This window comes from Danio aesculapii, chromosome 2 (genome assembly GCF_903798145.1).
Source record: "Danio aesculapii chromosome 2, fDanAes4.1, whole genome shotgun sequence".
Classification (NCBI taxonomy): Eukaryota; Metazoa; Chordata; class Actinopteri; order Cypriniformes; family Danionidae; genus Danio; species Danio aesculapii.
Window position 1 is genome coordinate 8,601,549 of NC_079436.1, and position 19,645 is coordinate 8,621,193.

The window sequence follows — 19,645 nt, forward strand, 5'->3', positions numbered from 1 at the left end:
GTTTCCCGGTTTCCTCCCACCGTCCAAAAACATGCAACATAAGTTAATTGACTAATCCAAACCGGCACTATATGAATTGCTCCTAGTAAATGGTTATCTCTCAAGAGCAATCACTGGCTGTTCATTGGTTATTACAGCGGGGGAGTTCTCGAGATCTACTGAGCTCACAACTCCCTTCTCGCCTTGCAACGGGAGGGAGCCCCGGGCTCGATGGATCTTATGAGCTCAGGGCTCTCTCCCGGGACCGCATGCCCAAACAGTTATATTATCATTCAGCTAAGTGTGAACTCTTGAAAACTAATCTCGAGAGGATGATGTGTTTACGATTGACCACGGCTGGTCCAGATGAATCAGATGAGTCCTAACACATTAGAAATAACTAGTTTCTTACCCTAGGATATCTAGTGGTGGGCAAAGCGAGGCATCATGAAACACTGAACCAGTCGAAGGAAATGTGTCGAAGCTTCGAATGGTTTCGAAACCCATCTCTACTGTTACAGCACCTGGTGGTCATTTTTATGTACTGCTCTGGAACAGCTTCAGCAAAGTAACAGTTGAGCAAATTGAGGTATTAAACCGCACGTTGTAGATTTGAGGCTTCGAGTGATTTAGTGAAGTGGTGTGGGTTCCTGACTAGCATGCAGAGATAATGGGTTTGAGTCCAGGGAGATGCAGCTGTAGACATTAGTTTTTAAATGCTCTGTTCTTGTGTGGTGTTTTGTTTTCACATTGGTCTGACATCCTAATAAATACTTTGTAAATAAATGTGTCTTGTTTTGGGCATAATTATAATACATCACATCATAATTTCTTGTTCATCATAATTACTTGTACAAGTCAGGATTCGAACTCTGGTCTTTTGCAACACAGTCACTCTGTGCACACGCACGGTCCACTAGACTACAGGAGTTTTTCAGATCCTGTCAGTCAAACATGGATTCGCCAGGTCATGAATCGCTTCTGAAATGTACAATGCTTTGAATCGCTGACCTGGTGTTTCGAAACACTTTAGGTCACATGACCTGAGTGTTTCGAATCCTCTTAGTCACATGACCTAGGTGTTTCGGATCATGCTTAGGTGCAGTGTTTCGAAACACTTGCGCTTCGGTATCGCGACACCAGTTTCACATCAGTCTTCGCTAAGTATATCTTCATCTTGAAGAATCGCACTTCCACCCCTACTACTCCTCCTTCCTTTTCCAGCCTGATCTCTCAAGGAGACGTAAGTTTTGTCAGTTTAGTGGCTAATTCGTATGAAAATGTACGATTTAAAAAAGGAGGCATGGCACCCAATCCCGCCCCTAAACCCAGCCGTCATTAGGGGATGAGCAAATCATACTAAATTGTAAAAATGAGATCATACGAATTATCCACTAAATCAAAAGTTACGAATTGTCGTGAGATAGGGTATATGCAGAAGCACGCAGAAGGACTTTTGATTTGTCAGTAACCTGGGTAAACCGCTTCCGGTGAACTGTATGCCGTCAAAGAGCATAGAATCACCAAGAAGCGACACTCTGTTGTTTGATAAACAGCCACTAGATGCCGCTAGTATCACGCGGCGGCCATTTTGGAATGAAAATTCCAATAGAACAACAGCATATTATAAGTCTGTAAAATAAACTATTAAAAGTGCTGATGATTCATCATCAGCTAAGTGTGAACACTTGAAGGCAAATTTTAAGTGTAGAAGTATAGAAGAACTTTCATCATATGCTTTGATATAAATTAGAAAGGCGCTTGATTTTAAATTATCAGTGCTTTTAAAAAGTCCTTGAATCTGCTGTTCATGAAAGCATGAAAACCCTGTACATAAGCGTTTCATTCCCAGCAACTGCCTTTTATAAAGCTATTACTATAAACTTTTGTCTTGCATCTCTTATTATTCAGTTTAATCCATTGTCTATCATTTCACTCAACTGATCTTAATGTTTAATCAGTGAATCATTCATCCATAGCTTTTCTTCTCGTCTGATTGTCGTCTGATAATTTGTTACACATTGCTACAAGAGCTTTCAGACAAGAAAACAGTCTATAGTATGGAATATATACTGTACTGGCTTTTTTTGTTTGCTTATGTAAATGATGTGTTTTCTATCACAAATTTTATATTGTATAAATGTTTGAACATAAGTGTAGCATTTGCTGTAATGACTGCAGTGTTGGGCGGTAGCATTGCTATTTTTTAAATCAAATAGCTTTTCAGTAGCAAAGCTATTTTTTTAGCGCAGCAGTGTCCACACAAGCTACATTTACAGATCACGGATCAATAAGTGACGGCACCAACACCACAGAACTGTGTCTAACCAATGAAAGTAAATCCATATGATGGAGAGAATGATGATTTCTTCCTGTTTTATGGTGGTCGACAACAAAATTTTGATGCGTTAATACCATCTCTCTCTTTGGGGTGCGTTTCCAAAAACCATCGTTAGCCAACTAACACCCCATTCACATGGGGCTTCAGCATCAATGCTTGACAGAGGGCATGTCTGGAGTTGGGGCTGACGCGATGGTCATAGCAGCATCAGCCAATGAAATTAGTCAGCAATAGGCTACTGTCTGAGCTGGTGTTTTCGCATACAGCGATCTGATTGGCTGATGCTTCCCTCGGCGCTTGAAAAGTTTAGCAAGTCCCAACTTCTGCAGAACAACGCCTCTGAAGCGGCGCAGACAGATTTTTTATTTATTTATTTATTTATTTTTATTTATTTATTTATTTTTTTATTGCATAACAAGAACAATAGTATACAAAAATTAGGAATACAATGTTTACATTTTTTTTACATCAAAGGAACAAAACAGTTGGAAAAAAAAAACAATTAAATAATAATAAACTTACAGGGGATATAGAAATTACAAAAAAAAATTTATAAGAAAAGGATTCCAAAAAGCGGCGCCGACAGATCCACATGCAGTACGGCAACGCCTGACGTCACCCATTCAAAGTGAATGGGAAGCGTTGAAGCTGACGCCCCGTGTAAATGTGGCGTAAGGTCGCAAGTTGTTGTTACGAACAGAGTTCTTTGATTTGGCATTTTCCAAATCCATCGTTCCAACGAACATTCGCAAACTGCGTCGCAAACTTCTATGCTTGCAACCTCTGGAGCTGTAGTTAGAAACATAGTTCCTGGCTGTGTTCTATTCCGTTATGCCTATATGCCATTTAGAATATTCTGACATTTATACTTGAAATGATTAAAAAAAACAGCATTAAGGTCATCTCTCTTAGGTGTAATTTGCTTTCAAAGCATTTTTAAAGTTCAGTTTTAGCGATCTTCATGCTTACAATTGCTTTCCCTTTGCAGTGCACTTAAAAAAAAACGTTGATGTCATTTTGAACACAGCCTTGGCTCATGACGAAAGAGCAGCGGATGCCCTTCCAGCTGCAACCCATCACTGGGAAACACTCATACACTCATTTACACTACGGACAATTTTAGAGCGTATGTCTTTGGACTGTGGGGGAAAACGGAGCACCCAGAGGAAACCCACGCCAACGCGGGGAGAACATGCAAACTCCACACAGAAATGCCAACTGACCCAGCCAAGGCTTGAACCAGCGACCTTCTTGCTGTGAGGCGACAGCACGACCACGTCCCACAAACCAATTAATAAAAAAAATGAAAAGTCAGAAGTTGTATGAAGATGTTAAAGAACAGTTTTTTTTTTTTTTAGGAAAATTAAACCTGATTGAAGCTCACCTCATCTCTTTTCCAGGGCTGGGTTGCGTAAGCAGCAGTCTTAGGAGTGAAACCCCAGACTTTTCCTCTCCCCTGACACGTCCTCCAGCTCCTCCGGGGGGTTCCTGAGGCATTCCAAGGCCAGCCGAGAGACATAGTCCCTCCAGCATGTCCTGGGTCCTCTCCAAGGTCTCCTCCCGGTGGAACGTGCCTGGAACACCTTCCTAGGCAGGCATCCAGGAGGCATGCGAAACAGATGCCCAAGCCACCTCAGCTGACTTCTCTTGATGTGAAGGAGCAGCGGCTCTACTCCGAGCTCCTCCTGGGTGACAGAGCTCTCTCTATCACCCTATTTATAAGAGTGCGCAGTGCCACCCTGCGAAGGAAACTCATTTCGGCTGCTTGTATCCGAGATCTTGTCCTGTTGGTCATGACCCAAAACTCATGACCATAAACCCGTCATGAAATTGTCAAATAAACACATTATTGACTTACTCAAAGAGAAATTTGCACTAATAAGAGTACATTTAGTTTTTTTAGATCTAGAGATCAACATTTCAGATGACCTCCAGAAACCAGATTAAAGAATGATGGTGCAAAAGTCATTGAATGGTGATGTTTCTTATACTGTGGTGTGGGCCCAGTTTATACTTTAGCAGGTATCATAAACCAGTTTTTAAAAAAAGAGATGAAAACAGATGAGATTATGAACCCTGATGCCAAAGAGGAAATGCTGAGGGCTGATTGGCAGAGAGCCATGAGATATTCTAGAGAAAACAACACTGTTTCATCCTCCGTAACTGTTTAAGTTAAAGTAGGTGTACGTTTCAAATGATATTTACCTCAAAATATGTATTTGGGTTTGCGACTATCGTTCACCCAAGAAATGAGAATGTCCTTACCTTTTACTTACACTCAAGCAGTTCCAAACCTTTATGAAATTCTTTCTTCCGTTGAACACCAAACAAGATATTCTGAAGAATGTTGGAAAATATCCAAAGTAGGTGGAACAAAAGATACTTTGAAAGTCATGTCGGTTTTCCCCCCAGCATTATCTTTGTTCTGAAAGAGGGAAATTCAAACAGGTTTGACAACGAGTAGGGCAGAGTGGGGTAAAGTGAGACATTTTTTTTACATTTGCTCTAAGCGAGCTAAAATTATATTTACACATTTCTCATGAATTCAGAAAGTTTCCTAGCAATAGAAATGATCAGACTGTATTTAGGATAAAGGTTCATGAAAATATGATTGTTTAAAAAAAAAAAAGGTCGTCTTGTGTCTCGCTTTACTACAGTTTAGGGGTAAACTGAGACAGACCAGAGAAAACAAAGGGGTAAAGTGAACAAGCTGTGGGTAAACTGATTCACTTACTTTTTCATCTACCATAACAACACATTGTAAGAGTTAGAATCCTGACAGCTAGCTTGACAACCACACATTTTAGAACTAATGTCGGACTAGTTAATTCAAGAGTTCACACTTAGCTGATAATTCATCAATAGCTTGTTTGGCATGCTGTCCCGGGAGAGATCCCCGAGCTCAAGGGATCCTCGAGCCCGGGGCTTCCTCCCGTTTGCAGAGCGAGAGGGGAGCCTGAGCTCGGTGGATCTCAGAACTCCCCGTCTGCAGTAGCTAAGGGAACACGTGAGGAAAAAAAAGGGGCTAGACAAATGTTTCATTGTTATGCATGATGTATATTTTTTGGATGGTGGGAGGAAACCGGAGAACCCGGGGAAAACCCACGCGGACACGGGGAGAATATACAAACTCCTCACAGAAACACCTACCGACCTGGCAGGACCAGGGTTGGCAGTGTTCTTGCTGTGGGGCTAACAGTGCTAACCACTGGGCCTCCGTGCCGCCCGATCTGAGGTGAAGGAGGAGAATGGGGAGGAAGGGGGGTTTCTTCCAACGAAGATAAAGTGGACTGAAACTGTGGTTATTTATAGTAGCTTATGGCTCATATGATTGGATGATACTGATTAGCTTAATACGAGACCGGCTGTGATAAATCATAAGCATGTGATCCTCTCGAAATTAGTTTATTAATAAACCTCACTTATGGAATGGGGATTGGTCAATTAAGCACATTTGTTTCCTAAACACTTGAAAGTAACTCTGAACAAAATCTAATACAACAGTCTAATTCAAAATAGGTGAATTTACATTCTAATGGCAGATAGAACCAGTTAGATTAAAACACAATCTGGGTGTCAGAACACAGGACCCTTAAAGCCAACTGTAGTGTCTGTGGGTCAGAGAAAAGGACAATCAGAACCAGATAGAGCAGGCTGGCACTCAGAACACATGACTGGACCCGACTGGATTAGAACATCAGCCTACTGTCATACTCTACAAGTCTCACACTTTTGTGTTTCCCTGGATTCTTCTTAGAAATTGTGCACATACCTCATCGCCAACCTAATTTCACCCAAACGTTATTTCAAGAGTTCCCCACTTAGATATGCTTGGCGTATAAAGCAGGTTTGGCATGCTGTCCCGGGAGAGAACCCTGAGCTCGGAGATATTTGAGCCCAGGGCTCCCGCCCGGTCGATAAGCATATCAGGAGATCCGAGATCAGGTAGGTCTCGAGAGCTCCCCCTTTAGAAAAGGGAGGAAAAAGAGGAGATGGGGTGGAAGGGGGGATTCTTTTAAACAAAGATAGAACAGTAGGGAGAAAATGATCCATTTATAGTAAACTAGGATCACTCTGATTGGATTATTACTGATTACAGCTGAGTGGCCAGACGTGTTCAATCATATCACGTGCTCCTCTCGAAATTAGTTTATAAAACTTCACGTTGATCCTGGAACAATATTCCAATCAGAAATAATGGACAAGTTTACCATTTATGTTTATGCACTTCTACATGATTGTTTTCCAACTATTATTCCCTTCTAATTTTGGAAATAGTTTACAGCTATGGTTGGGTTTAGGGGTAGGGATTACATTTTCCAACAAAAATGATGTTCCAGGATCAACATAGATATTAATCCAGGATCACATCGTACATGGCAAAATCAAGTCGTGCGTATCTTGTCATCCTCAACTTTCTTAACCATGCCAATGTAACAAACGTTTGTGTTTTTAGTTGCAAAGTTCACTATGACAAAGTCACCCACAGACAGGTCTGTGTTATTTGGATTACTATTCTCATCCACAGACCTCTCTTCGTCAGCCACATGATCAACTGAGACACTTTTCTCAAAGCTGCTAACAATGATTTCCTTTTTGCTTGCTTCCTTTTTCAATTATTCCTTTTATTGGCTATTCTTTTACTTTTCCCTGCTAGGTTTTTTTTCTTTTTCTTTATAAGCCTTTTCAATTGCCTGCTTCTCAGGGATATCAATTATAATGGCTGTCTTCACACACTTTCATTTGGATTGTGTTCTGGGGGACATTATAGAAGTGGTGGTATTTCATGAGGCGACGCATATCCAGGTTGGCTGGAAACACATGTCACATCTATTTAAACTACGCGCAATGATTGGATTAGCAAACAATTCTTCAAGCAAAATTTCTCAGTCGTATTGTAAAATCCAAGTAGACCTAAATCTAGAACTGATGTTGCGTGGTGTCACTGCTAACATGAAGGCCTCATTCACAAGTCCTGCAGTCTGATAGAGAGCAAATCCAGCATTATGAAGCGTGGCATTTGAAGTAAAATCTCAAAACATAAATTGACAGAGGAAGTATATGTTAACATTATATTTAAACATCTCTTTATATTTTTCAAAACAACTAGCCACAGAGTTGTGGGAGCAGAAAAATATCAAGCTGTAAACATTTTTTATATTTTAAATGAGCAAAATAAGCATGCGTTATGGATGTGACAAAAAAAAAAGTCTGCAAGTTTACAGTATACACATACTTTGTAGAAATTCTGTGAATTAAACTGCGCGACCCAAAAGAAACGATGCTCATCAAAAGAAGAAGAGTTGGCTCACTATAAAACAAACATGATTAATTTTATTTGATTTTACATTTTTGCATTTATGAGGAAAAAGCTTCGTTATGGATGCGACATCTCTCTCTTATGGATGTGACGGATGTGACATTACAACTTGTGTGACTTTGGTAAATCAAATATAATAGTTTGACAACATTGACAGAGACATTTTTGAGAAGCACTGTAAAATACAAGCTTACGCACAGAAACAGCACAGTCTTGCTATTTTGGCGAAAACCTTTTTCATGGCAAGGTTGACATTTGGACGGAATTGCTCTAGACTAAATTTAACTTGTGCCTCGTGTCTCATTTTACCCAAGAGCATTTGTCTCATTTTACCCCACTGCCACATTTTAGAAAATAAAGATCTTTCTAAGCAATTCATGCTAATCTTCAGCTAGCATCATCACATGGTTTAATATGTTGATAGTTCATCAACATGTATGATATAGGTTTTTCTACTTGAATCAAAAACAGTTAAGTTGACAGCAAGAAAAACTTGCTTTTTACATGCAAAAAAATATGTTTTGGTGAAAAAAAAACATGAAATGGAAGGGGTTTAAAAAACAAAATTGTAAAATCCGTTGTCTAGATACAGGGGTGTCTACCCATTCTGCCCTAAATGATGACAGAATTTAATTTTGATGTGGACTATCACTTCATTACACCAAACAAAACTCACAAATCTTTTTAGTAGCTATCATGAGGACAATCATTTTCACAATGACTTTATAGCTATCAATAATAATAAAGGCTTATCCAAAAAAAAAAAAACATTAATTGTTGATTAAGTAACCAATTTATCAGAACAAGCTAGTGAGAACCTAGTAAAAATATAAGTAGCCAATTTTACTTAAATAAAATTATGAGAAAGCATTTTCTGAGTTGACAAGGTCATGTTAATGGTTTTACCGTGTATGAAGCAGTGGGCAGCATTCCTGACAGAAAGTGTCATGGCGGAGGACAACATATGTGTCACATAGTTTTGAGAGTTTTTAAGCCTATATAATAGCTATTTAGTCTTCAAATATGCTATTTATTTATGAAGCGAGCACCATTTGAAAAATGTGTCGCTATTTATTTCGGCGATATGGTACTTACAGGACCTCGAGCGGCTCGCGTTCATCCCGTCAAACATCCTTCAGACATATAGCCAGCACTTCTACAATCTGATCCAAGTATTTCTGTTGTTAAATGTGAAATATAAATAGGTTTGAGGTATGCCAAGTGGCAATATTTGATCGCAACTATCTGTTATTTGTTGAGAGCAAATATTAAATTTGACTGCATGTAAGTTCACTTTTTATTAAAAAGTGGTCATTGCTTGTTTGCCTAATTTGCTTAGCGGCTGCTTATTGTAGTTTGTTTAATAATGTTGTTCAATAAATAGTATGTTATAAATTACAGAAATGTTTAATAAAAAAATTCTGTATTGCATAATGGTGGCTGTTTGTAATAAAAAAAAGTCATTGACGGTTGACGTTACGTTGTTCCGCCATCAGATGGCGACAGAGATCGTATTATGATCAGTCCTAATGTGGGAATTTGAAAGGAGACATCACTTAATTTGAACACTAACCTAATGTAGAAATAAAGGTAAGTCACATTCTCACGTTAATCTCTCTCTCTCTCTCTTTTGTATTGTTTTACAGACCATTTCGATGTGATCATGTCATTGGCCCATGAACATTTCCTTCTTGTTATCAAACTGTTTCATAACTGTAGGCAAGTCAACCATAACTTGATGTTAAAACAGCTATTATAACATTGTTTATCAATATGTGGCTCTTTTTGGATTCTCGGAAGCCATAGAACTTAAATATGTAAAACACGAAACATGTTGGGACAATTGTTTTTGTTTACATCCCTCAAAATGGTCTATATGGTTGTATAATATAGTTTGATTTGCGTCGGTGTTTATAGGGTTAATGCTGCCGAGTTCCCCGGATGTTGTAGTAAAGGCCCATTCACACCAAGCACTATAACGACAAAGATCATGATAGAGTTCTTAAAAAATGTTCTGAATGTAAACCAACAGCAAAGTTCAGACCACGTCTATAACGATAAAAATGTAGATAATGTCATTGGGATTACTTTCAGGATGATTTTCCCCTCTGATGTAGCATAAAACATTGACAGCTAACGTTATAAGAATACATGGAAAGTGGCTAGCGAAATTTAAAGCTACAGACGGCATTGTGGAGATTCTGCTTCAAGCTAAGCCCTCTTTTAAGATTATTGAAACAAAATGACCATCTAGAAAATAGTGGGATGGAGAAGAATGATAAAAAAAATACATTGGAGTTATGCAAGCCAGGCTAGCAAGTAGCATAAAAATAAAAGTACCTCAAATTGTGTCCTTTTAAAATGCTGTGGAGTGTGGATAAATAGTTTGATGTTATTGTTACACTACTACGCTTGCTAAACTCATTTGATAAGATTAATACATATATATTTAATAAATACATAACTTGTCAGATGCCTCAGTAGTACACTGAGGACACCTGCTGGTCAATACCGAATGAAAAACAAACTGAAACAACAAACATTTTGATTGTTCGTTATAGTGTGTGGTGGGGGTGACACGGTGGCTCAGTGGTTAGCTCTGTAACCTCCAGCAAGAAGGTCACTAGTTCCGAGTCCTGGCTGGGTCAGTTGGTATTTCTCTGTGGACCTTGCATGTTCTCCCCGTGTTCCAGTGGGTGTCCTCTAGGTGCTTCGGTTTCCCCCACAGTCCAAAGACGGTAAAGTCTAGATCGCATATGCAGCGGGCCGGAAATGCGATAGGCACATTAATATAGCAGCATTTTTTAATGACACTATTTAACAATAATTAATATTTTTACAGTACTGTGACGGTTGGGTTTAGGGTTGGGGTTGGGGGGTATCAGTCATCCGGTCTAGCAACAACCTCCAAAGCCATGCGCTATAGTTGAATAAACTAAATTGGCCCTAGTGAGTGTGAATGAGGGTGTTTGGATGTTCCTCAGTACTGGGTTACGGCTGGAAGGGTATCCGCTGTGTAAAACATATGCTGGATAAGTTGACGGTTCATTCCGCTGTGGCAACCCCTGATTAATAAGGGACTAAGCCGAAAGAAAATGAATGAATGGTGTGTGGGGTGTCACGGTGGTGCAGTGAGTAGCACAATCGCCTCACAGCAGGAAGGTTGCTGGTTCAAGTCCCGGCTGGGTCAGTTAGCATTTCTGGTTGCGGTGGAGTTTGCATGTTCTTGCCATGTTCGTGTGGGTTTCCTCCAGGTGCTCCGGTTTCCCCCACAGTCCAAAGACATGCAGTATAAGTCAATTGGATAAACTAAATTGTCCATAGTGCATGTGTGTGAATGATTGTGTATGGGTGTTTCCCAGTACTGGGTTACAGCTGGAAGGGCATCCGCTGCGAATAAAACATGTGCTGGATAAGTTGGCGGTTTATTCTGCTGTGGCGACCCATGATTAATAAAGAGACTAAGCCGAAAAGAAAATGAATGAATGTATCATAACCAATGGTGATCTGTTGTGTCTGGTGTAGGTTTCAAACAAAATGTCCTCTTTGGGTTTGACTCTTTTAGTATCATGAGCACAATCATTTTCACGAGCACAATAAATGACTGTTAGTTTCAGTATTAATAATTAATGCACTCTTATCCAAAATAACATCAATTATTGATATTATCAAAACGAACCAATTTTATCAGAACAACATTGTGAGCGGTACAAATCCAAAATAAAATTAAGAGTATCATGACCAAAGAGTTGTTAGCTGAAGGAGGTCATCGTGTTATGGGTTCTTGTAATCTATAGTGGGACCGTAATGCTGTTTGTTTAAGGTGTTGGTAAGTGTTTGCCAAACTTTTTTTTTCTTTCACATACCTTATCTGTATGACATGTTTATAAGTTTTGTGTAAGCCCAGAATTTAGGGTACATCTTTATTAACATTAGCGTCGTTTATTGTGATTAAAAGTCTAAGTCAGCATATTAAACAGACACGTCATTAATACGTTTGGGCAAATAGACGCGTCTCCTTTAACAATAATTTAAACAAATACGGGAGTGTCCTTCGTTCCTCAAACACACTCTCCTCGTGGTTAGTTCACTTCACAACAACTTCCTCAGGACAAGGTTCGTTATTAACTAGGAGAAGTTGTTCACAGATGCCTGAGTCTATCGTGAATAAAGTCAAAAGTCAGCCAATGGAAGAGACGCGTTAATGTTTGGGGCTTTAACTAAAACCTGAGGTGAATCCACATGGTAAGTCCTTCATTTTATACTGTCATTTAAAAAAGAAACAGTTGTAGTTCAAGTTATTTAAAGAGTAATACGTTGTATGTAATAAGTATTTGACCTTATCACTTGACATTTAATATCATACGTTTTTCATTCAAAGTATTTCGTTTAAAGTTAGGTTAAGCTCATTTGTTCAGTCATTTGGACTAGCCTACTAGCATAATTTGTTTAAAAAGTTCAGATAAGCAGTGTTAGTTCTGAGAGATGGTCCAACATCATTTGTTTGCAGTTGCTACTTGGTTAGACATGTGGTTATTTATGCAAATATGATACATTTTAAATGAATAAGTGTCCAGATACTTGCTCGCTGTCTGTCTGGTGGTCTATCTAGACAGCTGAATTACCCTAAACTACTCATTCTTTATATATTTTTTCGTTTTAAGTGTACTTAATGAGGCAGTTGAATATTGGAGATCATGGAATGTGATTACCTGGGCTTGTTTTAGCATAAAAAGTACAATTTTAAAATGATTCATAGGTAAATAAAGGTGTCTTTTTCAAATTTCAATGTGTTATTTAATTGGTTAGCTCACCAAACATGATAATTCCACTATTATGTCATTCCAAACTTGCATGACTTTATTATGTGGAGAAAAAAAGACATTTTTATTTGACAAATTAGAAATCATCATCATATTTTAAAGTTGTGAATCTAAACCATTGTGTTCAGAGTTACAGAGAAGTAGAGTAATACTTAATCCATGAGAAACATGCCTGAGGGTCTCGGTTTTCTTTTATTGATACTGGCTCTACACGGATGGTACAGCTTTCAGAGCTCTGAGCTTTCACCACCATTTAACCAATCAACTTATGGTTTAATTATGATATCATAGTCTAACTGCCATCATAAATAGTTGTTTAGTAGTTCGGACAGTAACATTTATTCAGCGTATGCTGGTGATTTTGAAACCTGTTACTTAGTAGTTTCTTTTTTTAGCATAAAAAGTAAAATTTTTAAATGATTCATGGGTTAATAAAGGTGTCTTTTTCAAATTTCAATGTGTTATTTAATAGGCTAGCTCACCAAAAATTGTAATTCCACTAGAATGTCCTTCCAAACTTGCATGACTTTATTATGTGGAGGAAAAAAAGACATTTTTATTTGACAAATTTGAAATCAATCGTCATATTATTTAAATTTGTATATCTAAACCAATGTGTTCAGAGTTACAGAAAAGTACAGTAATATTTAATCCATGAGAAACATGCCTGGGGGTCTCTGTTTTCTTTTATGGATACCGGCTCTACACGGAGGGTACAGCTTTCAGAGCTCTGAGCTTTTACCAACATTTAACCAATCAAATTATGATTTAATTATGATATCAGAGTTCGGACAGTAACATTCATTCAGCGTATGCAGGTGATTTTGAAACCTGTTACTTAGTAGTTTCTTAACAAAGGCCTCTTTTTCAAACTCTTTTTTTTTTTCACCAAAAATGATGATTCCACAATTATGTCCTTCCAAACTTGCATGACTTCATTATGTGGAGAAAAAAAGACATTTTTTATTTGACAAATTAGAAATCATCATCATATTTTAAAGTTGTGTGTAGGCCTGTCACGATATTTATTTTTTGTTTTACGATATATTGCACCAAAATATATTGCGATAAATGATATTATTGTCATTTTAGGACCCTTTTATGCCACTCATCATTATATAATGTCAGAATGACGATATAGTAGCATTACAATGCAAGTACACTCTTCCAAAGAGCACATAATATTTTAATCTTGGGAATACTTAATTTAATTAAAATAATTACAACAATTTAATAATGAGGTATTGGAATAAGAATGTGAAAACGCAAATCCTATTTAATAATAGTACATTTTAACACAAAAGTGCAAGGTAAAAATTTTTACAATGAATACACTGAATGAATGTTATTGTCAGAACTATTAAACAACTATTTATAATTGCAGTTAGACTATGATATCATAATTATATCATAATTTGATTGGTTAATGGTGGTGAAGGCTCAGCGCTCTGAAAGCTGTACCCTCCGTGTATAGCCGGTCTTTTGACAGATGCCAGTGATTTTATTGTGTTTCCATAAAGAAAACAGAGACCCTCAGGCATTTTTCTCTTCACATTTGCATTTACATTGCATAAAATTTGCATTGCAGTAATTTAGAAGTGAGGATATGCTGTTTTTTTTCTTTTAGGATGGCATAGAAAAGTCATTCTATTTGTACTCATATGTTGTTTTTTATGTTAACACAGACAAAATCTTGAAACCCACTTTTAACAAACTCCGTTTACACAAGACTGTGGTGTAACGGATGGCAAAGATTGCGAAAATGTATATGGATTGCTACATGTCAGGTTGTCTTGGTTTAGGTCTTGTTCTATTTGTAATAAATCCAATGCCCTTCTCTCTGTGTGTGCATGTGTTTAGATATACAGTAGTCAACATTTGAAGTGCATCAAAATCTTTCATTAAAGCTGTTCTAAAACTTTCAAACAACACCCATCCTTGTCCTACTACAATTTTAATCCACTTTTAACCCACTTTAAATGTTGACTACTGTATATCATGATGTGATTTACTAGAGAAATTGAAACTTGATAATTGGAAAAACTACAGTAGCAACATTTTAAGTGGATCAAAACGTTTATGTAAATAGTCTAAAACTGTTGAACACCCATTTTTGTCTTAGGACCATTTTGATGACTTTTTTCCCCCACTTCAAATGTTGACTACTGTAGATTCATGCAAAACAGGATGTTTTTAAATGAGATGCATAGAAATAACCAACAATGCTTGCAGAACCATTCACTTTGAATAAAACACATCCAGTGACCACTGAAGTTGAAGAACAGTGCCCTGTGTCTTGCAAGTTTGTAAGCTTGGATAAACTTAAAAATAAGCGGGAAAATGTTGTTGTTATCTTGCTTTGAAATGTTGTTGCCAATCAAACGCTGCCTGAGGGGTGCATATTAACAGCCTGTTTTTTGGTGGGATTTTACACTCACAGGGTTTACATGAGACAAGGAAACTATGGGGTTTAAGCCTCATAGTATGTCATCTCTATGTACCGAACTGTTATTTTTCAGCTATGTGTAGGATTATCCAGATTTTCATGCTACGGCATGTTTAAGAATGCTTTTATTTATACAGTAAGTCAATGGGGTCTAAAACATCTTTCGTTTCATAACGAAACCTGAGGTTGAGCAATCAACAGTAGTATATTTTGGGTAAAAAGTTTTAGTCATAGACTACTCATATTAGTTAATGTATAAAATTTTTTCAACTAATTACATGGAATGCCTTTATCCTACATGGAATGCCTTTATCCTTCAATAATTATTAATATTATATTCAGATAATAAAACAAACAAAATGTTAAGGCTTGTATGACAGAACCATACAGCCATGGTAAAACTGCATTTTCCCCCTATATAGACTTCCGTTTATATGCATGCAAATGCGGCAGGCAGGAAACGCAAGCTCGTCTGATAAGTTTCATGTCACTGTGTTCCAAAGTTGTGATCTCTTACCTATGAAATAGGGCTGCACGATACTTGAAAAATTACACATTGTGATGTATATTACGATATAAATAAAATTTCACTAGATAAGTTGAATAAATGCTTGTAAATAACCTATAATCTTAGATTTATTGGAAAGTTTCTGTAGGAGAGTGCATAAAATATAATTTAAGTTTATTTGTATTGCACTTGAGCACAATCTTGTATAGTAAGCATAATATTTATATTATTGAGCACACTATTTCTATAATAAACAATTTACAAGCACAGATAAAATCAATAAAGAAAATTAAATATACTGCGTTTTATTGTTTTCCAAAGAGTCTAAATGTATTCAGGTATGCAGTAATTGAATAATCAAATGTAAAATAATACTGCATAGTCTTCATTTCATTAACAATTCCATAAAATTTAGAAATGGTTACATAAAAGTTACAAACTGTATGTTTTGCTGTTAAAATCCTCAGTCGCTTTATCGATGTTTAATCATCTTGTCTTACCCCACCTACTTTCGCAGTACTTTACGAGAATTTTGCATTTTCAAACTCTTGTGTGACCACAACTTAACAGTTTGCTAGTAATAATTAAAACAGTAAAACGCAGTTCAAATATTTAGTGTAGCATGTCAGCTTATCACAGTGGGAGATTAGACATCTTGGTCAAACTGATTAATCACCTATGCTGTGTATAAAATCGCATACTATGCATGTAGTAGGTACTTAGGAACATGAAAGTACTAAGGGACCATTTAAAAAGTATGTTTTATACAGTATGCATATGAGTAGTATCAATCGAAGTCAGACATACTACATCTACCATGTTGCATTATAACATGGTCTGAGCTGTGTTTCTTCATCCCATTCATTAATTCTCTCCCTTTACTATCCTCAAAGATAGTTGTCCCATACTATCCTATGGGATAGTAAAATGTCCATTTGTTGGACTTCAAAATCTCATCAGAAACAGTCGGTTAACCAAAACTCACAAAAAAAAAAACTGTCAAGGTGCAAACATTTAGTTTTTAAAACACTACGAATGAATGAAAAAAAATCTCCTGACTCTGGTTGTTGTCATTTTCTTCTTTAGTCTTGACTCCCGCCATAAGCGTTATGCTGCTTTCACACCAGATGCAGATGAAGCATCAAGCAAGAGTGATTTACATGTTAGGTAAATGCAAAGATGAGAGTAGACATCCTGTGGCGCGAATGATGTGAAGTTTAGCGCTGTGCTCATTTGACGCGTTGGTGTGAATCGCTCGAGTTGGAAAATCTGAACTTCAGCGGACATTTGCACTTCATTAACTAATCATGAGCTTGCTTTTGTAGGGGTGTAATTAAGAAGTAGTGCATGTTGTTGGTGTACCGAGAGGAAATCCTTTTGCCGACATGGGTATAATGAATAGCAAATAGCGTGATTTATTCACGCGTTCCGCGTCTGGTGTTAACACAGCATTAGGCTGTGTCCGACATCACCTACTAATCAGTAGGGACTGCATTTGAATTCAAATGTACTACTTGGCCATTAGAAAAGTACATTCTATACAGTATGAATTTGAGCAGTATGAATGGAACTCGAACGTACTACATCCACTATTTTGTAATGATCTGTCATGACCTACCTGCGTCAATTGTGTCGCTTCACTCCCATTCATGAATTCTCTCGCGGTGCATCATGGGATAGTGAGGTGTGCATTGGATGCGCATTTTAGAATCTCACCGGAAGTCATCCGGGTACTTCTCACATACTGTCTTTTGATTTTATGAATTCAGACATACTACTCAGCTTGCGTACTGTATTCAGCATACTTTATAGTATGGAAGTATGCGATTTTCAGATGCAGCCGTAGTATTCAGCTCTAGGTTCACCTTTTGTACCACTCCAGCCAATAGCAGAACAGCAACTACCGGGGAGGTGGGTTGTAAGACTCTGATTGGACAGAGATTTAGATAAACAACTAATGCATCAAATAAATGTAATTTAATACGCATGTCTGCGATATGTATATTGCATATACTATTAGCGCAATAACAATACATTTGTAATATATTGTGAAACCCTGTCTAGTGTTTTTCGAATACTATAAATTCAGGAATGCTACTCGGCTTACATACTGTTTTTCAAATACTACATTGTAGTTTGAATGCATCACACATCTCATCTTACCTTGCTTTCTTGTAACATGGTTGGTCATCGTTATACAGGGCAAGTCCACTTAAGCTGTCATGTCTGTTTCTCTTACAGACTTGCACAATCACACCAGGAGCTCCACAATTGTCTTTTGTCAAGATGAAGATTTTACCATCAATGGCTGCTGAACAGACACAGTACCACACCAAGTCTTGAAGGCCACCATGGTTGTGGATGAAACATAGCCTGGAATTGCTTCTGGACCTGAAGCCAAAGTCATGGCAGTTCTCAAAATGCCTAGATTTAAGAAGTATCACCTACGGCTAATGTTAACCTGCTTTAGTACTTTACTGCTCATGACATACTGGGAAAAGATTGACAACAGTGTTGTAACCCATGTAATGTCTTTCTCGTACCGCTACCTTTTTAATAGCTTCAAATTCATCAACTCAAGCTTTATAGTCCATCCCGAGGATGCCATCAAGTACAACAACCACAGGTACCTCATAAACAATCAAACAAAGTGTGACAAAAAAGACATTTTGCTGCTCCTCTTTGTGAAAAGCTCATCTGAGAACTTCGAGAGGAGACAGGCAATTCGCTCAACTTGGGGGAATGAGACTTACATTGAAAGTACCCTGGGTGTCACTGTAAAGGTGTTGTTTGCTCTTGGCCTCCATCCTATACCAGAAGAGAGGGGAAAACTTAAGGAGGATCTCATGTTTGAGGACCAAAGGTATCATGATCTCATCCAGCAGGACTTCACAGACACCTTTCACAATCTGACTCTGAAGCTACTGCTGCAGCTTGGTTGGAAAGAAACGTACTGCCGTCATGCGCAGTTCCTCATGTCTGCGGACGATGATGTCTTTGTCCACACTCCCAACTTAATTCATTACTTGCAAGGGTTTGGCCAAAGCAACACCAAAGACATTTGGATTGGAAGGGTGCACCGCGGTTCACCTCCGAATCGAGACAAAGAAAGCAAGTACTATGTCTCCCGAGACTTGTACCCATGGTTGTCCTACCCAGACTACACCCCTGGATCTGGGTATGTCCTCTCCAGAGATGTGGTTTCCAGAATTTATCAAGCTTCGCTCACCATAAACGCGTCCTTTCACATCGATGACGTCTTCCTCGGGATCTGCGCAAAAATTATGGACGTTGCTCCCAAGGATCACGCGTTCTTCTCCGGAGAGGGAAAAGCTCCTTATCACCATTGCATCTACAGCCAGATGATGACTTCTCATGGACACGTTAGTGACATTCATGAGATGTGGAGGCGTGTAACAAACGCTGAAGATGGTCCGATGTCTTCAGGACTGTTTCGAAGGCTCTACTGCACCGCTGTAAAAGTGAGGCTCCTGTGTGTACCATTTTTTTCAAACTCTTATCCATGTACGGCAGCTTTTTTTGAACAAGACACTTATTAAAAATCAACAGAACACTGTTGCTGCAAGTGCTCTTATAAAGTCTGATTACTAGAGTAACGATGTATTGTACTGCATACCAGTACGTTAGACTGATTTGGTAGAAAAAGACAGAGTTGTGTTCCGAAAAGGGAGAGAAATATCATTTACAGAATGTTACATTGTGCAACATGTTTATCGCATTGAGTTAAAGGAAATTGTTTAGATCTTCAGTGCATCAGTAGCCCTAATGGATTCTGAAAAATCAATAAATCCGTTATCTTGGCAGTAATTGCTTTTTGTAGGTTCTTGTGTTAGCTTGACTTCCAATCAAATGAATTAATTTGCCTTATTGTATTTTGTATGGATGTTGGGTTTGACAGACTTTCCACCATTTTTTAGCTCAAGATGCTACTCTCAACTGACATGGCATGTCTAAAACAGAATTTTAGTTATTTTCATCATATTACTGTTTTCAAAAATTGAATGAGAAATTCACTGAAATACTGTGACAGACATATAATGAATTTACTATTGGTGTGTCGTAAACATTTAGTCAAAATTAATGAGAGAAGAATAATGGCATACCTCAATGTCTTTCACAGTTTTCCTGTCAGAGGAATTGACATCACTTGGAACTAGTCACATGCTTTAAAAAATTGTTATGCCTTTTTATAACAGATTAAAAAGAA

At 37.9% G+C, this 19,645-nt stretch overlaps 1 protein-coding gene across 1 annotated transcript; it reads left to right on the forward strand.

Annotated features, from left to right (window-relative positions):
• The first annotated feature begins 11,718 nt into the window (after window positions 1–11,718).
• Window positions 11,719–19,330, forward strand: b3gnt5b (UDP-GlcNAc:betaGal beta-1,3-N-acetylglucosaminyltransferase 5b). Its single transcript, XM_056465906.1, has 2 exons — window positions 11,719–11,885; window positions 17,659–19,330. The coding sequence occupies exon 2, from the start codon at window positions 17,823–17,825 to the stop codon at window positions 18,975–18,977; it is 1,155 nt and encodes a 384-aa protein (XP_056321881.1). The 5' UTR covers window positions 11,719–11,885; window positions 17,659–17,822; the 3' UTR covers window positions 18,978–19,330.
• The last annotated feature ends 315 nt before the right edge of the window (window positions 19,331–19,645 follow it).